Source organism: Nannospalax galili, unplaced genomic scaffold, assembly GCF_000622305.1.
Source record: "Nannospalax galili isolate Female #2095 unplaced genomic scaffold, S.galili_v1.0 scaffold1255, whole genome shotgun sequence".
NCBI lineage: Eukaryota > Metazoa > Chordata > Mammalia > Rodentia > Spalacidae > Nannospalax > Nannospalax galili.
In genome coordinates this window covers 116,727-135,633 of record NW_008336359.1, presented here as the reverse complement: position 1 = coordinate 135,633, position 18,907 = coordinate 116,727, and the positions used below count along the sequence as shown (strand labels likewise).

General features: G+C 39.8%; 1 protein-coding gene across 7 annotated transcripts in view; it reads right to left on the bottom strand.

Annotated features, from left to right (window-relative positions):
- Nucleotides 1–18,907, bottom strand: part of Musk (muscle associated receptor tyrosine kinase) — a 113,096-nt gene that overhangs the window by 17,202 nt on the left and 76,987 nt on the right. For 4 of the 7 annotated variants that reach the window (XM_008831110.2, XM_008831107.1, XM_008831109.1 and 1 more), the window contains 3 exons: nucleotides 9,779–9,785; nucleotides 3,382–3,645; nucleotides 472–647 (listed from right to left, as the gene is read on the bottom strand). In XM_008831110.2, the coding sequence (XP_008829332.1) occupies nucleotides 472–647; nucleotides 3,382–3,645; nucleotides 9,779–9,785 (447 nt within the window). Of the gene's footprint in view, nucleotides 1–471; nucleotides 648–3,381; nucleotides 3,672–4,125; nucleotides 4,134–9,778; nucleotides 9,786–12,203; nucleotides 12,238–16,274; nucleotides 16,277–18,907 lie in introns of all 7 variants that reach the window. The other 3 variants (XM_008831112.2, XM_008831113.2, XM_008831108.1) reach the window with 2 other exon arrangements.

Below are 18,907 nucleotides of genomic sequence, written 5' to 3'. Positions count from 1 at the left end.
AAGTCATTAAAGCGACATGCAGCGGGAGCGGTTCAGGTTTGTTTTGTGAGGTCAGCGTTTTCAAACATGTGGCTTGTTTTTTCATGCTTAAAAACAATCTGCATCATCGGCTCAGAAAGGGAACTTTATTCCTTTACGCCACTCCTCTGACAAGATGTTTCTTAGCTACTTTTTCCATACATTCCAGAAAATGTTTCAGGCTCTCATACGATCTCCTGTGAAATAAGGCAAGATTCAAGCAGCAGTTGAAAGTGCCCTCTAATTTATTTTAAAACAAGTAAGGCTTTATACTAACCTATGCAATTAAGATAGCATTAGGATTCTATTAGTTATGTATATGGATGGCAAAAGCGAAAACAAATTAGAAATATCTAGAAAGCCTAGAAATATTAGGAGCTTTAAGTACACACCTTAGTTTATTCAAAATAATAAATTTCTCTTAACTTCCAAGCCTTGGGAGAACTCTGTTACCTAAATATGGCAGCCTTGTGCAGGCCATGGGGTCCCAGTGCATGCTGGGAAGCTTGCTGCAGTCTGGCAACAGGAGGAGATGCATCCCAGATCTGGAGAGTCCTCTGTGGCTCTTTCCTTCCATCACCAGCCACTCTTTTGCACAGAACAGCTCCTTTACTGCCAAGCAATACTCTCTAAAATATCGCATAGAGAACAAAACTTGATGAATCAAGACATGGCAAAGCCAACTTGCCTCGGGGCTTAAATTCTGTATTTTGAAAACAGTATCGCAGCACATTGTGCTTACAAAAGCATTCTTAACGTTTTTTTTTTGTTTTTGTTTTTGTTTTTTTCTCCAGACAGGCTTTTACTTAACCTAGGCTGGTCCGGAACTTGCTAAGTAGCTGTAGATGACCTTGGACTTTGGATTCTTCTACCTCCCCGTCCCCAGTGCTGAAATGATAGGCCATCACATCTGGTTTATGCAGTGCTAGAGGAGGGAACCCAGGGCTTTGTATGGGCTAAGGAAGCCCTCTACCAACTTTAGAAGATATGATATACTATGCTGCGAGATGAAATGTTATTATTATATATATTTTTTGTCTTTTTGAGATAAGGTCTCCCTGTAACCCCAGTTGTCCTGGAACTCACTATGTATACCAGGCTGGCCTTGAACTCACAGAGATCTACTTGCCTCTGCCTCCCGAGTGCTGGGATTAAAGGCATGCGCCACCACGCCAGGCAAAATGTTATTTTTTAAAATGTAATTGATGATCCTGGGGAAAGGAGCTCACAAATTTTAAAGGTATTAGACTATGAGGCTGTGGTAGATATTCTCTTGTTTTCATATTTAAATAATTAAAGGTATAGAAACAAAGTGAATAGTTTGTTTTGTTTTGTAATTTATTTTTATTTTTTTGAGACAGGATCTCCCGTAGCCCCAGATGGTCCAGAATTCTCTGTGTAGACCATGGTGGCTAAGAACTGTTAACTCCAGTTCCAGGGGCTCTGATGCCCCCTCCTGGCCTCTGCTGGCATTGCATGCATGGATGCACTTACATTCAGTCAAAGCATTCATACACATGAAATAAAAATAAAGAGATAAAGAAAACATTTTAGGATGAAAACACCATAATGTTGGGGTTGGAGAGCTGGCACTCCGTTACATTAACCACAATCATGAAATACACCTAGCCATGAGCTAAGTAAGAAAAAGAAATCTTTGTATGAAGGAAATCACCAAATTTTTCTAATAGGCTAATGTAAGACTGATGAAAAGGAATCGCATGCAGTGCTTCTGAATGGGAATCCACAACAGTATAAACATAGACATTTCCTCCAACTTCATTCTGTAAACCATCGTCATTCTAATCATGTTCCAAGTGGAGAAAATGTGCATGTTGGCCCTAAAGTTCATATTTTAAAATAACTGAATAAGTAAATGACTCTTACAAAGATTAAAACAAAGGGAAGTTCATAGGAAAAAATTTAAATAAATTATAAAGATGCAATAATTAAATTCAAATGTTTCTAGTGCAAAAAAGATAACACCATCAATGAAATAGAATTTAAAGTATGGAAATAGAGATACAGTTCCAAAATCGAAGGAATGTCTCAAGAGTAATCAACAATAGCGGCGTATCATTGAAGATCCTCCTTTTGGAGACGCTCCTCCATCAGGCAAATGAAGATGGTTTACCTACTCTCCCTCCACAAATACCATTGATTCAAAAATTTTTGCTAATGGGCAATATTTACACCCATCGTTTCCATTTTAACAAATAAAAGAACTTTGATAATATGACTTAAATGGAGCTCAATTATCAATCTGTTTCCGTTTGTAAATTTCTCATGGATGATGATTATTGGTATCATCATTATAAAACATAATTTCTGATCTATGTCGTTGGCTTATAAGAACCTGTACAATTTAAGGCAAATTGGAAGCATTGTTAAATAAAGTTAAATTTTTAGGTGAGGTTTTAAAATTGGACATAATGACAAAGCTTAGAAGTATTCTGAATGCATCAGAGATCTACATAAAACTGATGCTAAGCATGAAATTCATGACAGGATTTGATTTCATGAAGCCATCAGTCAACTGACAGCTGCTTAGAGCACTCTAATCTATTCAGTATTGTAAAGAGAGTACTTGGGGTGATAAATGCATTATTTTCTTTTTGTGTGTGTTGTATGCATGTACGCATCCAAGTGTGTGTACACCCGTATGCATGTGCATGTGGAAGCTAGAGGTTGACCAAGATTTCCCATCTTCCTCTATTCTATACCTCTTCACTTTGTTTTTTCTGAGACAGAGTTTATCACTGAAGCTAGAGCTCACCAAAGGGCTAGAATATCATATATTTTCTAATATTTTATATGCATATGCATGTCAGTGTGTGTGGTGTATGGATGTATTCATGTGGTTGTGTGCACATGTATGTGTGGGTTTGCATGCATGTGGAGGCCACAGATTGACATTGGATATCTTCTTCAATCACCATCTCTATTTCTTTTGAGACAGAGTCTGTCTCTCACTGAACCCTGAGCTCCTCCATCCAGCCAGACTGACTGGCCAGCAAAGCAAACCCCAGGATCCCCCTCTTCTCCATCCTGCAAGTGCTGGTTTTATAGACATATACTACTGGGCATCCATATTTTTTTATATGGGTTCTTAGGATTTGAACTCAGGTCCTCAGGCTTGGGTGGCAAGTACTTTACTGAGCCAGCTCCTATAATATTTTCTGTAAGTTTAGGATCATTGTATTATATACTACTATCAGTGATTTACATGGTAGGGATTTTGTCCTAATAATGCCCTCTTTTGAATGGAAGGCAAATTTTGCCCTGTTATTGCTCATCTCAATGCCTTGTTTTGTAAACTCTGCACACAGAAAACAAAGGGAATTTCCTTACTCAAAGTTTTACCTGCAAATGGGCATGGGAGTGGGCACGATTCCCGGGCTGCACTCTTGGAAGAGACGGTTGCACAGCAGGGCCTCTGCGGCCGGCCGGCAAATCGGGCTCACAGCTTTCAGTTCATTCCACGTGGTGTGGACCAGTAGCTCTTGAGCCTCCTCAGGGTCCTCGTAGGAGGTGTTGAAAAACACAAGCGCCTCTTTCGCCAGGACTGCGTCACACACCTCCCCTCGGTACTGGGCGCAGTAGCCTTTGTTATCTTTCTGTGGTTTACTGAAAGAAGCAATGAACCAACATTCCTAGTCACATGCTAGCTCTTGGCGTTCATTCGCCTCCCACCTCCCCACATCTGCAACAGAAACTGCCCTAGCACACGAGCTGAAATCTCCATCTGAATATTCTCATCTCTAGCTGTAGTTTGCAGATGTATTTCTGGCGACCACAGAGGGCTGCTGAGAAGGTTCAATGCGATAAAGATTGTGGAAAGCTTTGGGAACTGTCAAGAGCTCAAAGAATTTGGATATTTTTGATATTCACATTATAAACAGAACGTGACTGTTCTTACTGCATGCTTCTTGCAAATAAGCTGTTGTAATCAAAGAAATGCATCTGAAAAGCATTCATTCAGACGCCTAACAAATGAGAGAGTATAAGAATTACTCTCATCCAAAAAGCTTGCTGCTTCAAGAACAGTCTATATGTTGTGGTAGTTAAGTACCCCAAATGCTTAGTACATTCCCATCTTCACTACACCGTCCACACTTAGAGTCTCTCACTCACATACCTTCCCAGAGAGCCCTGTGGACAGAAGAAAGCACGCGTGTGGCTTTCAGGGGTGCTAAGCAGCATTTTTCAGTTTTGCTGCTTTCTCATTGGACGTCTTTGGGAGAAGTCACTCACTGGGCCACCCCACGCCCAAATATTCTGCCCAGTAGAATGATTAATAATTAATCCTGAACTCTGATTCGGATTTGTTAATGAGGAACTATGAGAAAACAAACTGTAAATTCTACAGTGCTCCAAAAACTTCATAACTACTAAAAAGGATGCTTGGGAGAATGGAAATCATGGCTGGTACTCTTGGGTCTGCTTGTGCACTGGGACAGTGATAACTCATAGACTCAGTAGACAAATATTCGTTGAGTACTTATTATATATAGACATTGTCATGGTCTCATATGTCATTATTGATCTGCCTCCCTAACAAGACAAACAACTTTTCAATCACATTTCTCATTTAGATGTATATAGCTATTAAGATTTAGCATTCAAGAGCTGATCTTCTTGAAGGGAGACTCTAGATAGGCTGACTAAACCCTGGTGGATGAACTTGCACTGAGGGACATCTGGGGACACTAGCTTTATATAATAGGCCTTAACACAAACTTCAGAATGTATGAACTCCAGTGGGGGGGGGCATGGGAGGTGCCAAAATGGAAGGGGGTATAAAGATGATTTTCTGTATGAAATACAGAAAAATTCAACAAAAATTTAAGAAAAGATTTAGCATTTCATCATCTTTATATAAAAGATTAAGAAAATTAAACACATTGAAATTTGTGGGATATTTTTAAATAGTTAAGAAACCCTATTTGAATTTGAAAAAACAATACTTTACAAATTGGCATTGTCTGGTCTTTGAAACAAATCCATTGGAATGAGATAAAATGACTCTTGAAGACAGCACTATACTTTAAAATAATGTTTTATAATATAGAGTCTTCTTTTAATATGTACTAGACTTTTACTACTAATTAGCCAGCATGATTTTTAATTCGTAGGGAATATTTAAAATAAAGGCCTTGAGTTAAAAAAAATCTGCTGAAGAAATTCAATCTGTAGTGGTACACAGAAAAATTTAAAGAGCTAAAGTTGTGTGCGTCAAGAAACTGAATAATGGCAAATAGCAAGATGCAGCTCAGCTTGCTTCGTATAGTGGCCTCACATATTGCTACAATACTTTGGTAAAATAAGGGATGAAGAAGGGCAGTAACATAAAAACAACAACAACAACAACAACAACAACAACAAAACAAACCCTCACTGTGTATAAGAGCTCAGAATGATTCATCCAGATTTTGATGTCATGTGTCAACTACTGAAAGAGCTGATTTCCATTTTTCCTTTAATTGTACAAACAAAGTATGTATTTTGGAAAGTGTTTCAAACTAGGAAAATGGATGCTACAGAAAATTAATGAAAATAGCCTTAGATGTAAGGATCATGAATAATTAATATCAATTCCTCTAAATTTCTGCTTCTTTAATAAAACTCTTGAAAACCTCTGGAGCATCACTAATGTGGCTTAATAGAACTGAATCATCATTTATTCTAACATTATATAAATAATGCCCCCCCCAAAAGAATTAAAAAAGTGGAAAAATAGAACTGGTTTTGAATGAAAATTAGATCTTGGTTATAATTTTCAGTTTTGTTCCTAACAATCTAAACACCACTAGCTTGTAAAAACCTTTTTCATTCTGAGAAAAGCTATACGAATACAAAATTTATGATTATCATTTTTCATATGTCTGGATGTTCCTGGGATCATTAAGAATGTTACATACCTACATATGCTTTGATTAGTTCCATAACCCAGGTATAGGATTATATGCTATTATTAATATATATTATGAGCACATAGAGAGCTCTGTCTTACATAGCTAGAAATGGTCTGTCTACCTACCTATGAACCGCCTAGTCACAGTTTCATCATTTAGCTTCTTTCCATATATTTTCGAAACTCAAATTTTATACAACTATCAAATTTTGGATGCCAGACATGAAAGCAAATTGAATCATTCTGTGTTTTTTAAAAAACTGAATTGTGCTTTCGGCAAGACCTGTGGGACAAGAGGACTAGGGAGACTTCCCACAGGTGTTTTCTGTGGTCTTTTGTGTGTAATATAAACCCTGCATTGCCCCCCTGAAGCTGCTTGTCTTTCCACAGTTCCTATGGCTGCTGGTAGGGAAGCCTTAGCCGGCCCTGGTTCTGGTTCTCATTCGAACCGTGGGGCGGAGGTCACGGAGGTCCCTTTATGAAATGCCGATCATTCTGTAATGTTCTATTGGAGCAGCTCTTTAAAAATACTAGTTAAAATGATGCCTATTCTTGTACTGCCTCCTAACAAACCAAACCTGTCTGACTTGGTTGATCTAGAAAAATGGATATTTGTTCCCGGATCCCTCATGCGCCTTCTTTTCAAACAGGCAACCCTGTGGTCAAACAGAATAGTTACATGATTTTGCTTTGTATGCCTCTTTCTCCTATTTCTCTCCACTGAAGCATATCTGAATCACATTTTGAAATATTAGCTTCCAGTTTCTATGAAGAAGACATCTGTTCCCTTTGAACTTTGTCCAAAGGCATATACAGATGACCAGCTATGTCCTGTTTGGGTTATGATAACCCCCCCTACTCTATGGAGGTACACTTGATAGCTGTACCCATCCTTGGGACAGATGGTCTTCCCTTACACAGCAGCTGCCATATTCCCCTACAAAGGTAATGGTTAAGGTTCTATGCCTTTCTAGCCTTCAAAGCAACTGGAAATGTTGCTATTCTTTTACAACTGCTGTCTTTGTATGACTCATTTACTAAGGCAGAGATCAGCAAATACAACTCAAGACAATTTTTTCAGACGAAATTCTTAAACACCCAGATTCCCAAAAGAACTAATAATTTTTGATAATATTTTAAAATATTTTATTTATTTTTTTATGTATGTGAGTGTATTGCTTCCATGTATGTAAGTGCATCCATGTCATGCAATGCCTATGGAGGTCAGAAGAGGGTGTTGAATCCCCTGGAACCAGTTTGTTGTTAGCCACAATTTAGGTGATGGGAAACGAAACTGGGTCCTCTGAAAAAGCAGCTAATGTTCTTAACTGCTGAGCCATCTCCCCAGCCCCTTGATAATATGCTTTTAAACCTTAGAATGCAACCAGTTATAACAAATCACAATCACATGTTCTTCAAACTAATTTAAATATTTACATGTGTCTATCATGACTGTCACTCTTTTCATAGTAATATATAATGACAGCTCTTAAATCTTTTGAATAGGCAAAATTTTCATCTTTTTAACTAATGATTAACAACAGTTTTGTGTATCGTGTGTAATGTGATATTTTAAAATACACACACATCATGGAATGGCTAAATTGAACTAATTAGCATATGTATTAGCTCAGATGCATATTACTAAGGTGAAAGCACTTAAAATCTACCTAGTAGCATATTTTAAAGAACACTGTACAATGTTATTAATTCTAGCATCATGTTCTACAGTAGCTCTTTTGAACCTATTGCTACTGTCTAACTGAAACCTTGTATCCTTCTGTCTGTTTTATTTTGCATTTTATTCTAAAACATATACATTTGTTTTATAGATTTTTATATTTTTTCCTGAGAGCTAAGAAAAGTATATCCATTTCAAATCATTGAAAAAAACCACAAGAATATTTAATGTCATGTGGAAATTATATGAGATTCAAGTTTACATCCCTAAGTGAGGTTTTATTGGAACAGAACCAATCGCACCATTTTCTGTGGCCATTTTGGTACTAAAACAGCAGATCTGGGCAGTTTCAATTCAATCTGTATGGCACACTGATTGAATATATTACTATCTGACCCTTTACAGGAAACGTGTGCCAATCTCTACTGTAGAATACAGGTCAAATGCCCTTTTTCTGAAATGCCAAACCTAGTGTCCTCAACAAGAAGGACATGACTGTTGTAAACAGTCTGTTGTAAAACTTTGTGTGGTCCTTGTGAGTGAAGTTAAGATCAATACTGTACAAAATAAAAATAGTATAAAGAAGAAAAACAATTTAAAAATTAGTTATATTAGCCCAATAGATAAACACTATGTAGATTATATATATTTGTATGTTATCAGTTACAAACATGATACATATAACTATCAGAATTATACTGCAAATACATTTTTGTATCCTGTATTTTTGCCTAGCAACGTATTATAAGCATTTGCTATATCTTCTAATCAATTTCCTTTATTAGTAAAGGTATATTTTGTTTCTATATTATGGCAGTAAGTATGAGATTCTTGTGACTATTGCTGTTCATAATTCTTATTATCAGAGTTTTGCAATCTGTCTATCCAAACTCTGTGGAAGGAAGCCTTGCATTTTAAAAAGATTTTATTCATTTATTTATTTTAACTTTTTATTTTATGTGTATGAGTGCTATGCCTGCATGTATGTGCGTGCACCCATGTCATGTAGTGCCTGAGAAGGACAGAAGAGGGCATCGGACCCCCTGGAACTGGAGTTACAGATGATTGTTAGCTGCCACGTGGATGCTGGGATTTGAACCTGGGTCTTCTGCCAGAGCAGCCAGTGCTCTTAACCACTGAGCCATCTCTCCAGCCACATACTTTTTGACCTACGTGGTCTTGCAGCTCCTGCTGCATCTGGTTGCATATATGGAAATATGTGGGTGATAGTTTTCTTCCATAAAGTCATGGTGGTGTCTAAATGAGAACAGGTGCCAGAAAATTAACTACAACTGTTATGATTAACCATTCACTTAGAACATCTTGTAGTTTTTTTAAGGTTTTTCTAATTTGTTTGTTTGATGTTGTCTCTGTTTTTTGTTTGTTTGTTTGTTTGTTTGTTTTTTGAAACAGATTTTCATTTTGCCAAAGCTGGTCTTGAACTCCTGATCCTCTTGCCTTAGTCTTCAGAATGGCTGGCAGGTATATTTGTTGTTAGATTTTTATTTGTTTGGTTTTTTTGAGACAGGCTATCACATAGCCCAGACTGGTCTCAAACTCACTATGAGTGCAGGCTAGCCTCAAACATGCTATGTAGCCCAGTCTGATCTTGAACTTCTGATCCTCCTGACTCAGTCTTTGGAATGCTATGATTTCGAGGCATGAGCCAGCTTTTATTTATAAAAGCTGTACTTTTATGAAAGTCAATTGTAGTAACTACTGTACATAAATCACTGTAGATGTGAAATCTTCTAAGCTGATATTCTTTCTTATCTCTTGGACAAAGTTATAAAGGATTGCTTTGGAGTCAATCATGAGTTCAATTTCCAACTGCATCATTTAATTGCTATGTGAGTTTCCAGTTCAAAGAGACTTAGTTTCTTTCTTAATAATGGAGACAATCAGGGTCCCTATTTCATAGAGACATCTTGAGGATACATTTAAACAATGCATATAGAGCTTTGAGCACAGTGTCTGATGCATAGGGAGTATTCAACTGATGTTAGCTATCTTTATCTTCACTTATGCATCATCTTACAAAAATATCAAAAGATTTAGACATTAGAAACTTCCAGAAAGTTTACAGCGCTCAGCAGACAAATTATTGGCATGTCAAATTAAAAAACCACAAACAATACAAAGCATCAGGAATAATAAGTTCTTACCTCCGTTCTTTTAACAGCAAAGAGGTTTCCATAGAAAATGAAAAGAGAAAGAACAGGGAAAAAGGAAAGTTAATAAATTTTCATCTGATGATTCAGAAGTTGATACCACTAACCTCAAAGATTTTATCAGGTTCTTTGTTTCTACTAGGAAGCCAGAAACAATATTAACAGTTGTATAGGGAGGAGATTAAGCAATGATGTCCCCAGGAGCTATAATCTTTTCAGATGGAGGCAACCATTGACATCACTGGCCAAGATAGTGTGTCAGCAGGAATTCCCTCCATCATCCATCAAGGGTTTGCCTGGTAAGTCAGATAATAGAGAAAACCAGGAGAGGAGGACATAGAGGGGAGATGAGAAAACCATTCTCATATGCCAGCTGGCTTCCTGGGTGTGTGATTGGCAGTCAGGCATGATGCCCTGTACTCAGTAGGCCCCAGTCATTGACTTGCTGCTCTGCTGTTACTATCTTGAAACACCCATTGAACATTTTCATTCCGCAGTGCACTCTACAAAATATGTAGCTAGTCTTGGCTGCAGAAGTGCAAGCTCAGGGCTCCAGGAGACTCTGCTTCTTCCCTGGGAGAGTCCAGGACTCTCAGCAAGAAGGGTCCAAGGCAGATGCTCTCCCAGAGTATGAGAGCCCTGAAAGGATGTGCAATCACTAGTGCATTTCTGAATTATCCCATTTTCTTTTAGTGCAGGAAAATTTAAAATTTGCATTTTTTTTTTTTACCAAGTGCTTTATGGTCTAAAACACACTTTGTCTAAAACCAATTTGCTGTATTACAGTTTCTCTAAAGGTCAAGGTCTGACTCTTTTCAAAAGTTTCAGGTCTGCTGGGCATGGTGGTGCACACCTTTAATCCCAGCACTTGGGAGGCAGAGGCAGGCTGATCTCTGTGAGTTCGAAGACAGCCTGGTTTACATAGTGAGTTCCAGGCCAGCTGGGGCTACAGGGAGACCCTGTCTCAAAAAAAAGTTTCAGATCCACTTAAGAGCTATCCTTTGTGGATTTTTAAGGATTTTGAAATGAATTTCCCGGAAGTGCCAATCTTATTGAAACACAGTGAGTTTGTATTTCTCACGTTCCCTTTATGTTTACTGGGGTTAGGCATAGTGTGACTTTTGCAACCTGGTGTGTGTGTATGTGTGTGTGTGTGTGTGTGTGTGTGTGACATTTTTCAGTCTTTATGGACTCAAAAAAGGAAGAAAGAAGACAAGAAAAAAAAAAAACCAAACCAAAAGTTTTCTTATAAAAACATGGAAAGAAATATGCAATTCTGAACCATTTGATTTATAAAGAGCTGTGATAAGAGTCAAAATTAAATAAAAGATATGATGCTATACAGAAATCTCTATGATACAGTAAATCTTAGCCATATAAAAGCAAGTCAAAGATGCTCAGCCACATTCAGGGAAAATGCTCATTATCAGTTCTGAATTTTAAGCACTAAATGCAGTGAGCCATCAGAGGGACAAATTAGCTAAACCAAGGTTGGATAAATTGGTTTCTGGTGAGCTGATTTCAGATGAATTAGTCATTACAAATTACAAATTTGTGATATCCCATCAAAACACTATCATTTTCATTCCAGATATTCACAGCATGAATCCCTTTATATTTACTTAAATATTTTTACCAGTTGTTTGCTTGTTCCCAATAGTTAAGGTAAATGATTACAGAGAGTACATAAACATAGACACACACAGCAGAACTTAGGTTTTCCTCAGAAAGTCTGGAAGGATGACCCATCATTTATTCGATTAAGTAGGAGATGCTGTAGGCAAATAGCTTTGGTTTTCAACCTTCAAATGAAAATGGGATGCCTCTTAGGAAAATAACAGGAAAAGAGATGCATTGCTTCTCTAGATCTTATCCTTAAAGAGTTTTGTATATATGATTACAAAATGTCTAATATTGCTCTTGCCAAAGCTAATGACAAATAATATCACATTCTTAAAAGAACCATAACTATTAGGGCCTGAAGTTCTAGAGGGAGGGTCCAGAGGTGGAGTACTTTGGTACTTACACTTTACAAGGACCTATAAATTTCCCATGAGTCCAGGGAATACTATGGAAAGTTGCTAGGTTGCCAAGGAGACTGACCATCAAACAAAAGAACCCTAACAGTACTAAACAATTGTCTGTCCAATAGGAATGGAGACCAAGAATGGAGGATCATGCAGAATCTTCAACATGAGGGAAGTGTGTGATTTGTTAGCTTTGGGAGGACTCTCTGAGGGACTAATGAGGACCCACATCCTGTGAGAGTCAATGGGCAAATACCTGCAGCACCAAAGCATTAGTAACCCACCAAGGCATTTACAGTCTGGACACTGCACCTGCTGGGTTTTATTACTGACTGCCATTTATTAACTCTGTGATCTGAACCACCTCTCTGAGCTTCTGCTTCCTTGTCTACAAAATAGGGATGATAAAAGTACCCATCTTGGAGGCTAGAAAGATGGCTTGGTCAATAAAGTACTTGCTGTGCAAGCATGAGGACCTGAGTTTGGATCGCCAGCACCCATGTAAAAGCTGGGCGTGGTAGGACACATCTGTAACCCAGTGTTGAGGGAGCAGGACAGGAAGATCCCTGGGGCTTGCTAGTCAGTCAGCCTAGCCAACACAGCAAGCTTTAGGATCTGTGAAAGAACTAGCCTCAGAAAATAAGGTGAGGGCCGGGAGTGGTGGCACACACCTTTAATCCCAGGAGTTAGGAGGCAGACATAGGTGGCTCTCTGTTAATTCAAGGCCACCCAGGTCTATATAGTGAGTTCCAGGCCAGACAGAGCTGCATGGTAAGACCTTGTCTATAAATAAATAAAATAAACAAAGTGAAGAATGATAGAAGACACCCAACCTTTGGCCTCTACACATACATGCACAGGCAATTATACTCTCACAACATCACACACATGCATGTGCACACCCCCAAAAGCGCATACACAAAAGGAAATAGCTATCCCATCAAATTTTGCAATTAAGTTCATAGAAAAATAGACAGATAAGTAGGTGAATAGATAGATGATAGATATACAGGGATGGATAGATATATGCATGAATACATGATAGAGAGTAGAGATGGATGGGTGGATGGATTAACAGATGATAGATTAGTAGCTATCACTGGCACTGGGAATCCACCTTATAACTGTTATTATTATTATCATTAGTCAGAGGTCTGTAGCAGTCAGCAGAGAGAGGACTGGATGTCTCCTAGTCATGAAAGACATTTGCACCTTTCCCTGTGAGTCCTCTTCTCTGATATGAAGGCACTAGAGAAGAGAAAGAAGTAGGGGGCAGTGTATAACAGCAGCAGACCTTATTTTTTCTGTTCCCCAAATCCCTGAATTAATGACAGGTTGTGGTGAGCAGGATGAAAGGAAAGAAGTTGAAATTAGAAGTCAAAACGGACTTTTAAAAACTTTATTATTTTTAATTTTTTGGTGTATGAGTGTATTACTTGCATGCATGTAAGTGCACCTGTGTTGTGCAATGTCCATGGAAGTCAGAAGAGGGTGTCAGATCTCCTGGAAGTGGAGTTACAAATAGATGTTAGGTGCCATGTGGATGCTGGGAATTGAACCTGGGTCCTCTGGTTCAAGAGCAGCCAGTTCTCTTAATTGCTGAGCTGGCTCTTCAGCCCCAGGGACTAGAAAATCCATACAAATGCTAGGGGTGTAGTGGTTCACCTGTAATCCCAGCCTCAGAAAGCCAAGACTGGAATCCCAGAGCAAACTGGCAAAAAGAGTAGTCATTTATGTGAGCTCTGGGTTTGATTGAGATACTCTGCCTTGTTGAATAAGGTGGAAGATCGATAGACATCAACCTTTGTCCAACCACATATGGACCCATACACATGCAGAAACACACACACACACACACACACACACACACACACACACACACACACACACACACACACACACGTATAACACGTACAACACACACATGAAAAATACAAAAAGGAAAAAAAAAAGATGTTGCTAACCCTATTCGCAAATTTTAACTTGAAGTTAGGATTTAAGTTTTAACTGATCTAGAGAGAAGCCTACAGGGATTCTTTAACCAAAGAAAACCTCAAAGGATCTGATGTAGGATGAACAGATCCCTACATCACTACTGAACTCTAGAGAAAGTGGCACTACATGTCCCAAACCTCCTGACAATTCTTCTACCATATAGGTAGAACAGAAGAAAACTCCAGGAAATCCTTCTGGAGAATATGGTGTCTGATTTAGAGGAGTAGAGGCAAACTTTAATAGCAACTGGGCAGGGAGACACTGAATCATGAGGAGCTAAGGTCATGTGTATGAAAATATCCTCATTCTAAGTTGCAAAAGGAGAGCTCAACAGCATGAGCAAATGCCAAGGAGAATCCAGCCGTAGCTCCTGGGAGGTAACAAGCCACTGAGACACACTTCTAGTTCAAGGACAAGTGAGCAAAGACGTAAAGAAGAATGTTGTTAGCAGAATCAGGGATGCCCTTGTCCATTGGGCTTCCATGAGGTTCTGTGAGAAATTTATAAAAATTTCTCTCCACATTTCCCTCCCCTTCCTCCCTCTTCTTCATCCTCCTCCTCATCCTCCTTGTTCTTTTTCTCCTCTGTCTCTATCTCTGTCTCTCTGTCTCTGTTCCTCTCTGTGTCTCTGTCTCTCTTCCCTCTTTCTCTTTGTTTTTGACAATGCTTAATAGCTTAGGATCCAAGGAAGGGCCCCAAGAAATGTATTTTATAATAAATGATTTTATTTCCAAAAATAGATTTTTTTTCAATTCCCCAATTTTCCAATATATTTTTAATATCTTTAAAATTATCTGTCGAAGTCGATAAAGTTTTGGTCTTCTTCTGAAACACACATCAACTGCAATATAGGAAAACTTTCTGATCATATCCTTTATGCTTTGCTGTCCAACATCTGGTGAGATTAAATCATAACTTGAGCCTTTGGGGTTGTGATGAAGGGGAAATATAGCTTCCTAATTCATAGGGAGAGGTTCTAGAAGTTTATATAACTCCTTTTGATGATTCCCAGTAAATGTAAATGACTCACAAAGAAATATATCACATTTCTCAAACAATGGGTAAAGATTTAGGAAAACTCATATAAGGTCTATGGGAATATGAAGATCGATCTTTTCTGCTGTCCTTTAAGCCCTAGGAATATCATTAAACAGAACCCTGAACACTACACCAGCTCTTTCCACATGCAGTTTTCCTGCTGGGATGTGTAAATAAACAGATAGAGGCAAAGCTTCCAAGTGAAACACGGGTTGTCACAGAGGGGACTGTTGACTGCAGAGAGGGGAGGAGGGCAATGACTGAAATAAAACGCAGTGGCATCATGGGTAAGAAGCACCGGCAGAAGGGCAACAGCAGACACCAGGTCTGACTGAAGCCCCACTTCTGGCAACCCCGCTGAAGGAATCAGAGACTAGGCAGGGCAGAAATGGACATATCCAAGCTCTGAGAAATCTGAGGAGAACGTGACTCACACTTGCCCTCAATGTCCCTGAAAGAACATGGTGCTAAAGATCCTGTTTTCATCAGAGGCCTTGCCTCCCTGGAATACTGGCCAACGGAGCACTCCTGAGTTAGGAAGTAGTTTCCTCAGGGGTTCCAGAGAGGTCTTCATGAAGCACCCAGCAGTTCTAACAAGAACAGCCCAAAGAGAGTGGCAGGTATCCCACATAGATCAGAGGTCTTAGTCAACTGCACTAGAAATACCTTCACTAAGTGTGCCTAGACGAGAGAGAAGAAGGCGGAATCTCCTGCTAGTCAGAACACCCAGCCAAAAGGCAGATGAGGGGTTGAACGGGAGAGTCCTGGTGATTTGATGAACAAGGGCAGGAAATAGCATAAAATTTGTAGCAATTTCCCAACACACGGGCACGGCTCTGATTTATCATGCACACTCTACACCTTCTAAGTCTTTTTCTTCTCTCTGTTCTGTTTTCCTCTGTCCTCACATTTCTTTCCTTGATCCCCAACATCGTGCAGCAATGTGATGATGCAGATGGACAGCTTGAGATGTTGCTGCTTATGAAGTTTAGAGGAGGGTGTGGTGCCAGGTTCCAATGACAGGCGAAGCCCTTCCTCGTGTTGTGTGCTCTGCCTTAGTTCCTTGGTGGCTGCTTGGCAGCTACTGTAGACATAGCCCTGTCCAGGGTGGCTTCAATTGTCTCATCTCAGGGCCTCAGTTCATCCCAATGTTGAACTGACTTCCATATGTCCTATTACCAGGCCTGTTGACTAGTCAGATCACTGCTGGTGCATTGCTATGGCCATTGCACCCACTGAAGTGACTGTTCTTCATCTGCTTTCTGCTGTTCTGCAGCAGTTTGTAAACCTTCCTCTGCTGCTGCGGGCCAAGCCATGCATTGCTTCCACTATGCCATCTCTCCTCCCACTGTTATTTTCCCTGGGCTTTCATGGTTGATTGTCCCCAATCTCTCACCCCTGGACAGTGCCTTCTACACTGACTGCCTCACAGCTTAAGGTGATTTGTACCACAGGAAGATACAACTGGGATAACAAAGTGGGAAAAAGCACTTGCCATGTAAGCCTGACGACCTGAGTTTGATCCCCGAAATGCATGCGAAGGTAAAAAGAGAGAACCAAATCCAGAAAGTTGTCCTCTGATTTACACACCTGCCATGGCAGGCACACACCTGCACACACACACACCTGCACACGCACATACACACATAAACACACACACACGCCTGTACACACAACAATAATAATATAATTAAGTTTTAACAAGACTGTCTCACTACATTTTAGGATTACAGATTTCTCTGTTGGTATATTTCATTGTTAATGGAAGTGGATGAGGTTCTCATTGGTTAGGACAGGGCTGAAGAGATGCAATCATGCCAGGGGATGAAATCATGCCAAGGGATGAAATCATGCCAGGGGATGGCTATGCCTCTGTGTGTGCTGTTGAGTAGACTCTTCCCTTGTTATATTTAGCTTTTCTCCACAACCACCTTGCTAATTGTGATGAGTAGGCTCTGAATACTAACCTACTGACAAAAGAATCGTCCTAGTTTGTCCTGTCATGGAAAAGAAGGGAGAGAAATGAAGAATCTGGATGCACATTCCCTTTTTAGATTCTGATCCAAAATCTATACCCAATAGGTATATTGATTAAGGCAAAACCCAAAAGATGGAATTATTTTCAAATTCTTATTTGGAATACCAATAGTATAACAGTGCAAGGGTCTCCTACTCTAATTTGGGATGACAGCATTCATGGGTAGACAGTGGACCCTGTGGGGAAGTCTGAATTGAACACAGATTTCATATACCCTGAAAGGGATGCAGAAGTGGCTTTCAGACCTATGAGAGGCATAGAGGCAGCTGAGTTGGAATTCAGCAGGCTGCCTTCAGGCTGCAGTAAGGATATGCAAGCTGACCTCTCTGTTGAGGCTGTAGAGAAGACTCCAAGTAGGGGCTTGATGATGGATTTGGCTGAGATGTAGTGGTCTGACATGCTCTAGAAGGTGCCTGAAGGGACCAAGTCAGTCAGGCTCGTCCTTTGGGTTATAACCCAACCAAGACATGAAATCACAATGTCCCCAGCTTCCAACTATGCTAGAGACCAGAGTTTGGAGGACACCACTGCATAAAAACACGTCCTTTCCTTCCCTGTTATCTAGGGGGAAGATGGGAGGAGGAGGAGGAGGAGGAGGAGGAGGAGGAGGAAGAGGAGAAAGAGGAGAGAAAGAGAGCTGTGGTAAGGGATTGTTATTGAATGACCCAAAACGTAGCAGAAGTGATAATCTCTTAAGATTGGCAACACGGGTTCTTCTTTTCTGTCCAGTGGAGGTAGAAGTGGAATTAAATCAGATCCATTTATGTGCTCAGAATATTTGACGTAAAGGTGTTCACTGTCTCCATATAATGAATTGGAATCTCACGCATATAATAACTCATTCTTCCACTCCACTCCGCTCCGCATTTGAGCATTTTCAAGTTTCCATTCTGTCCTGGTAGACTCTCCTCTTTGCCCAGGACCTGTCATGGCTGCTGTGTTCAGACCCTCATGTCTTTTCTAGGCCCATGGAAGAGTCTCCTAATTCCTTTCTCTGTCTCCTAACCTTGTGATACCTCCCACCTGTTAATGTGCTAAAGAATGTGTCTAGCCAAGGGGCTTGTTTCCTCTGAAATGATTAAATGACTACACACTGATGGAGGAATTCACGAAACCGGCCCAGGCTCTTCACAAGCTGACTACGGCCCACATTTTGCTTCTTTCTTCCTACTTTCCACCTTACTCCAGTTTCCAGCATGCTCTAGTCCAATGATGTGCTGCTTTCTGAACACACTTTAACCTTTTCTCCCCTTGAACTCTTCTTACTTTGCTGTTCTGCTATCAATCCCTGTGCAATGGAATAGACTCTGGCCAGTATATGTAGGTCACTTCCCTTCTAGATAGTAGTCCCTGGAAAGCAAGACCCATTGTCAATCAGCTTTCATTCTTATTCTGCTCCACACAATGGGCCACATTCAGTATATTTAATAAATGGATATAAAGTGCTTTAGAAATAGGAAAGTACCTGTAATAGTAATCATTTTATTATTCTTGTTTATTGCATTTTGTTGAATTACTTTTGGGAGCCTTATCATTCTCTGAGTGACATGATGTCCTAAAATTGATGCAATGTCCAAAGACCCCATATACAGACATATCCCCCAGGAGATGATACAGGGAGGCAGTTTTGGAGCCTGCTCTCTTCATGGCTATGCCCCAAAGGGCCAGCCTTGTCTAGTGTGCCTTATATATTCCTCTATGACCTCTATTCACTTCAGATTAAAATTGGTAGGCATTACTGGAAAGCTTCCCATCCGGGAAGATCAAAGAAGTAGTCTGAAATAAAAAGCAGCGTGCTCAGGGAGCTGGCCCTGAGTCCTTCCAGCAGCGCTGGTCTTACATGAAGGGCCAAACACCTCTCAGCTGGTCCTTGAATGGTAGGCCTGCTATGAATGTAACACTCATGGCATTTCCTGATACAGGGATTATTTCCACTTCTAGGAATTCTATAAATGTGCTCAGAAGCCTTTGGGATGTTTAACTTTTAAAAATAAACCTTCATAACACTACACAGATATCCTAGAA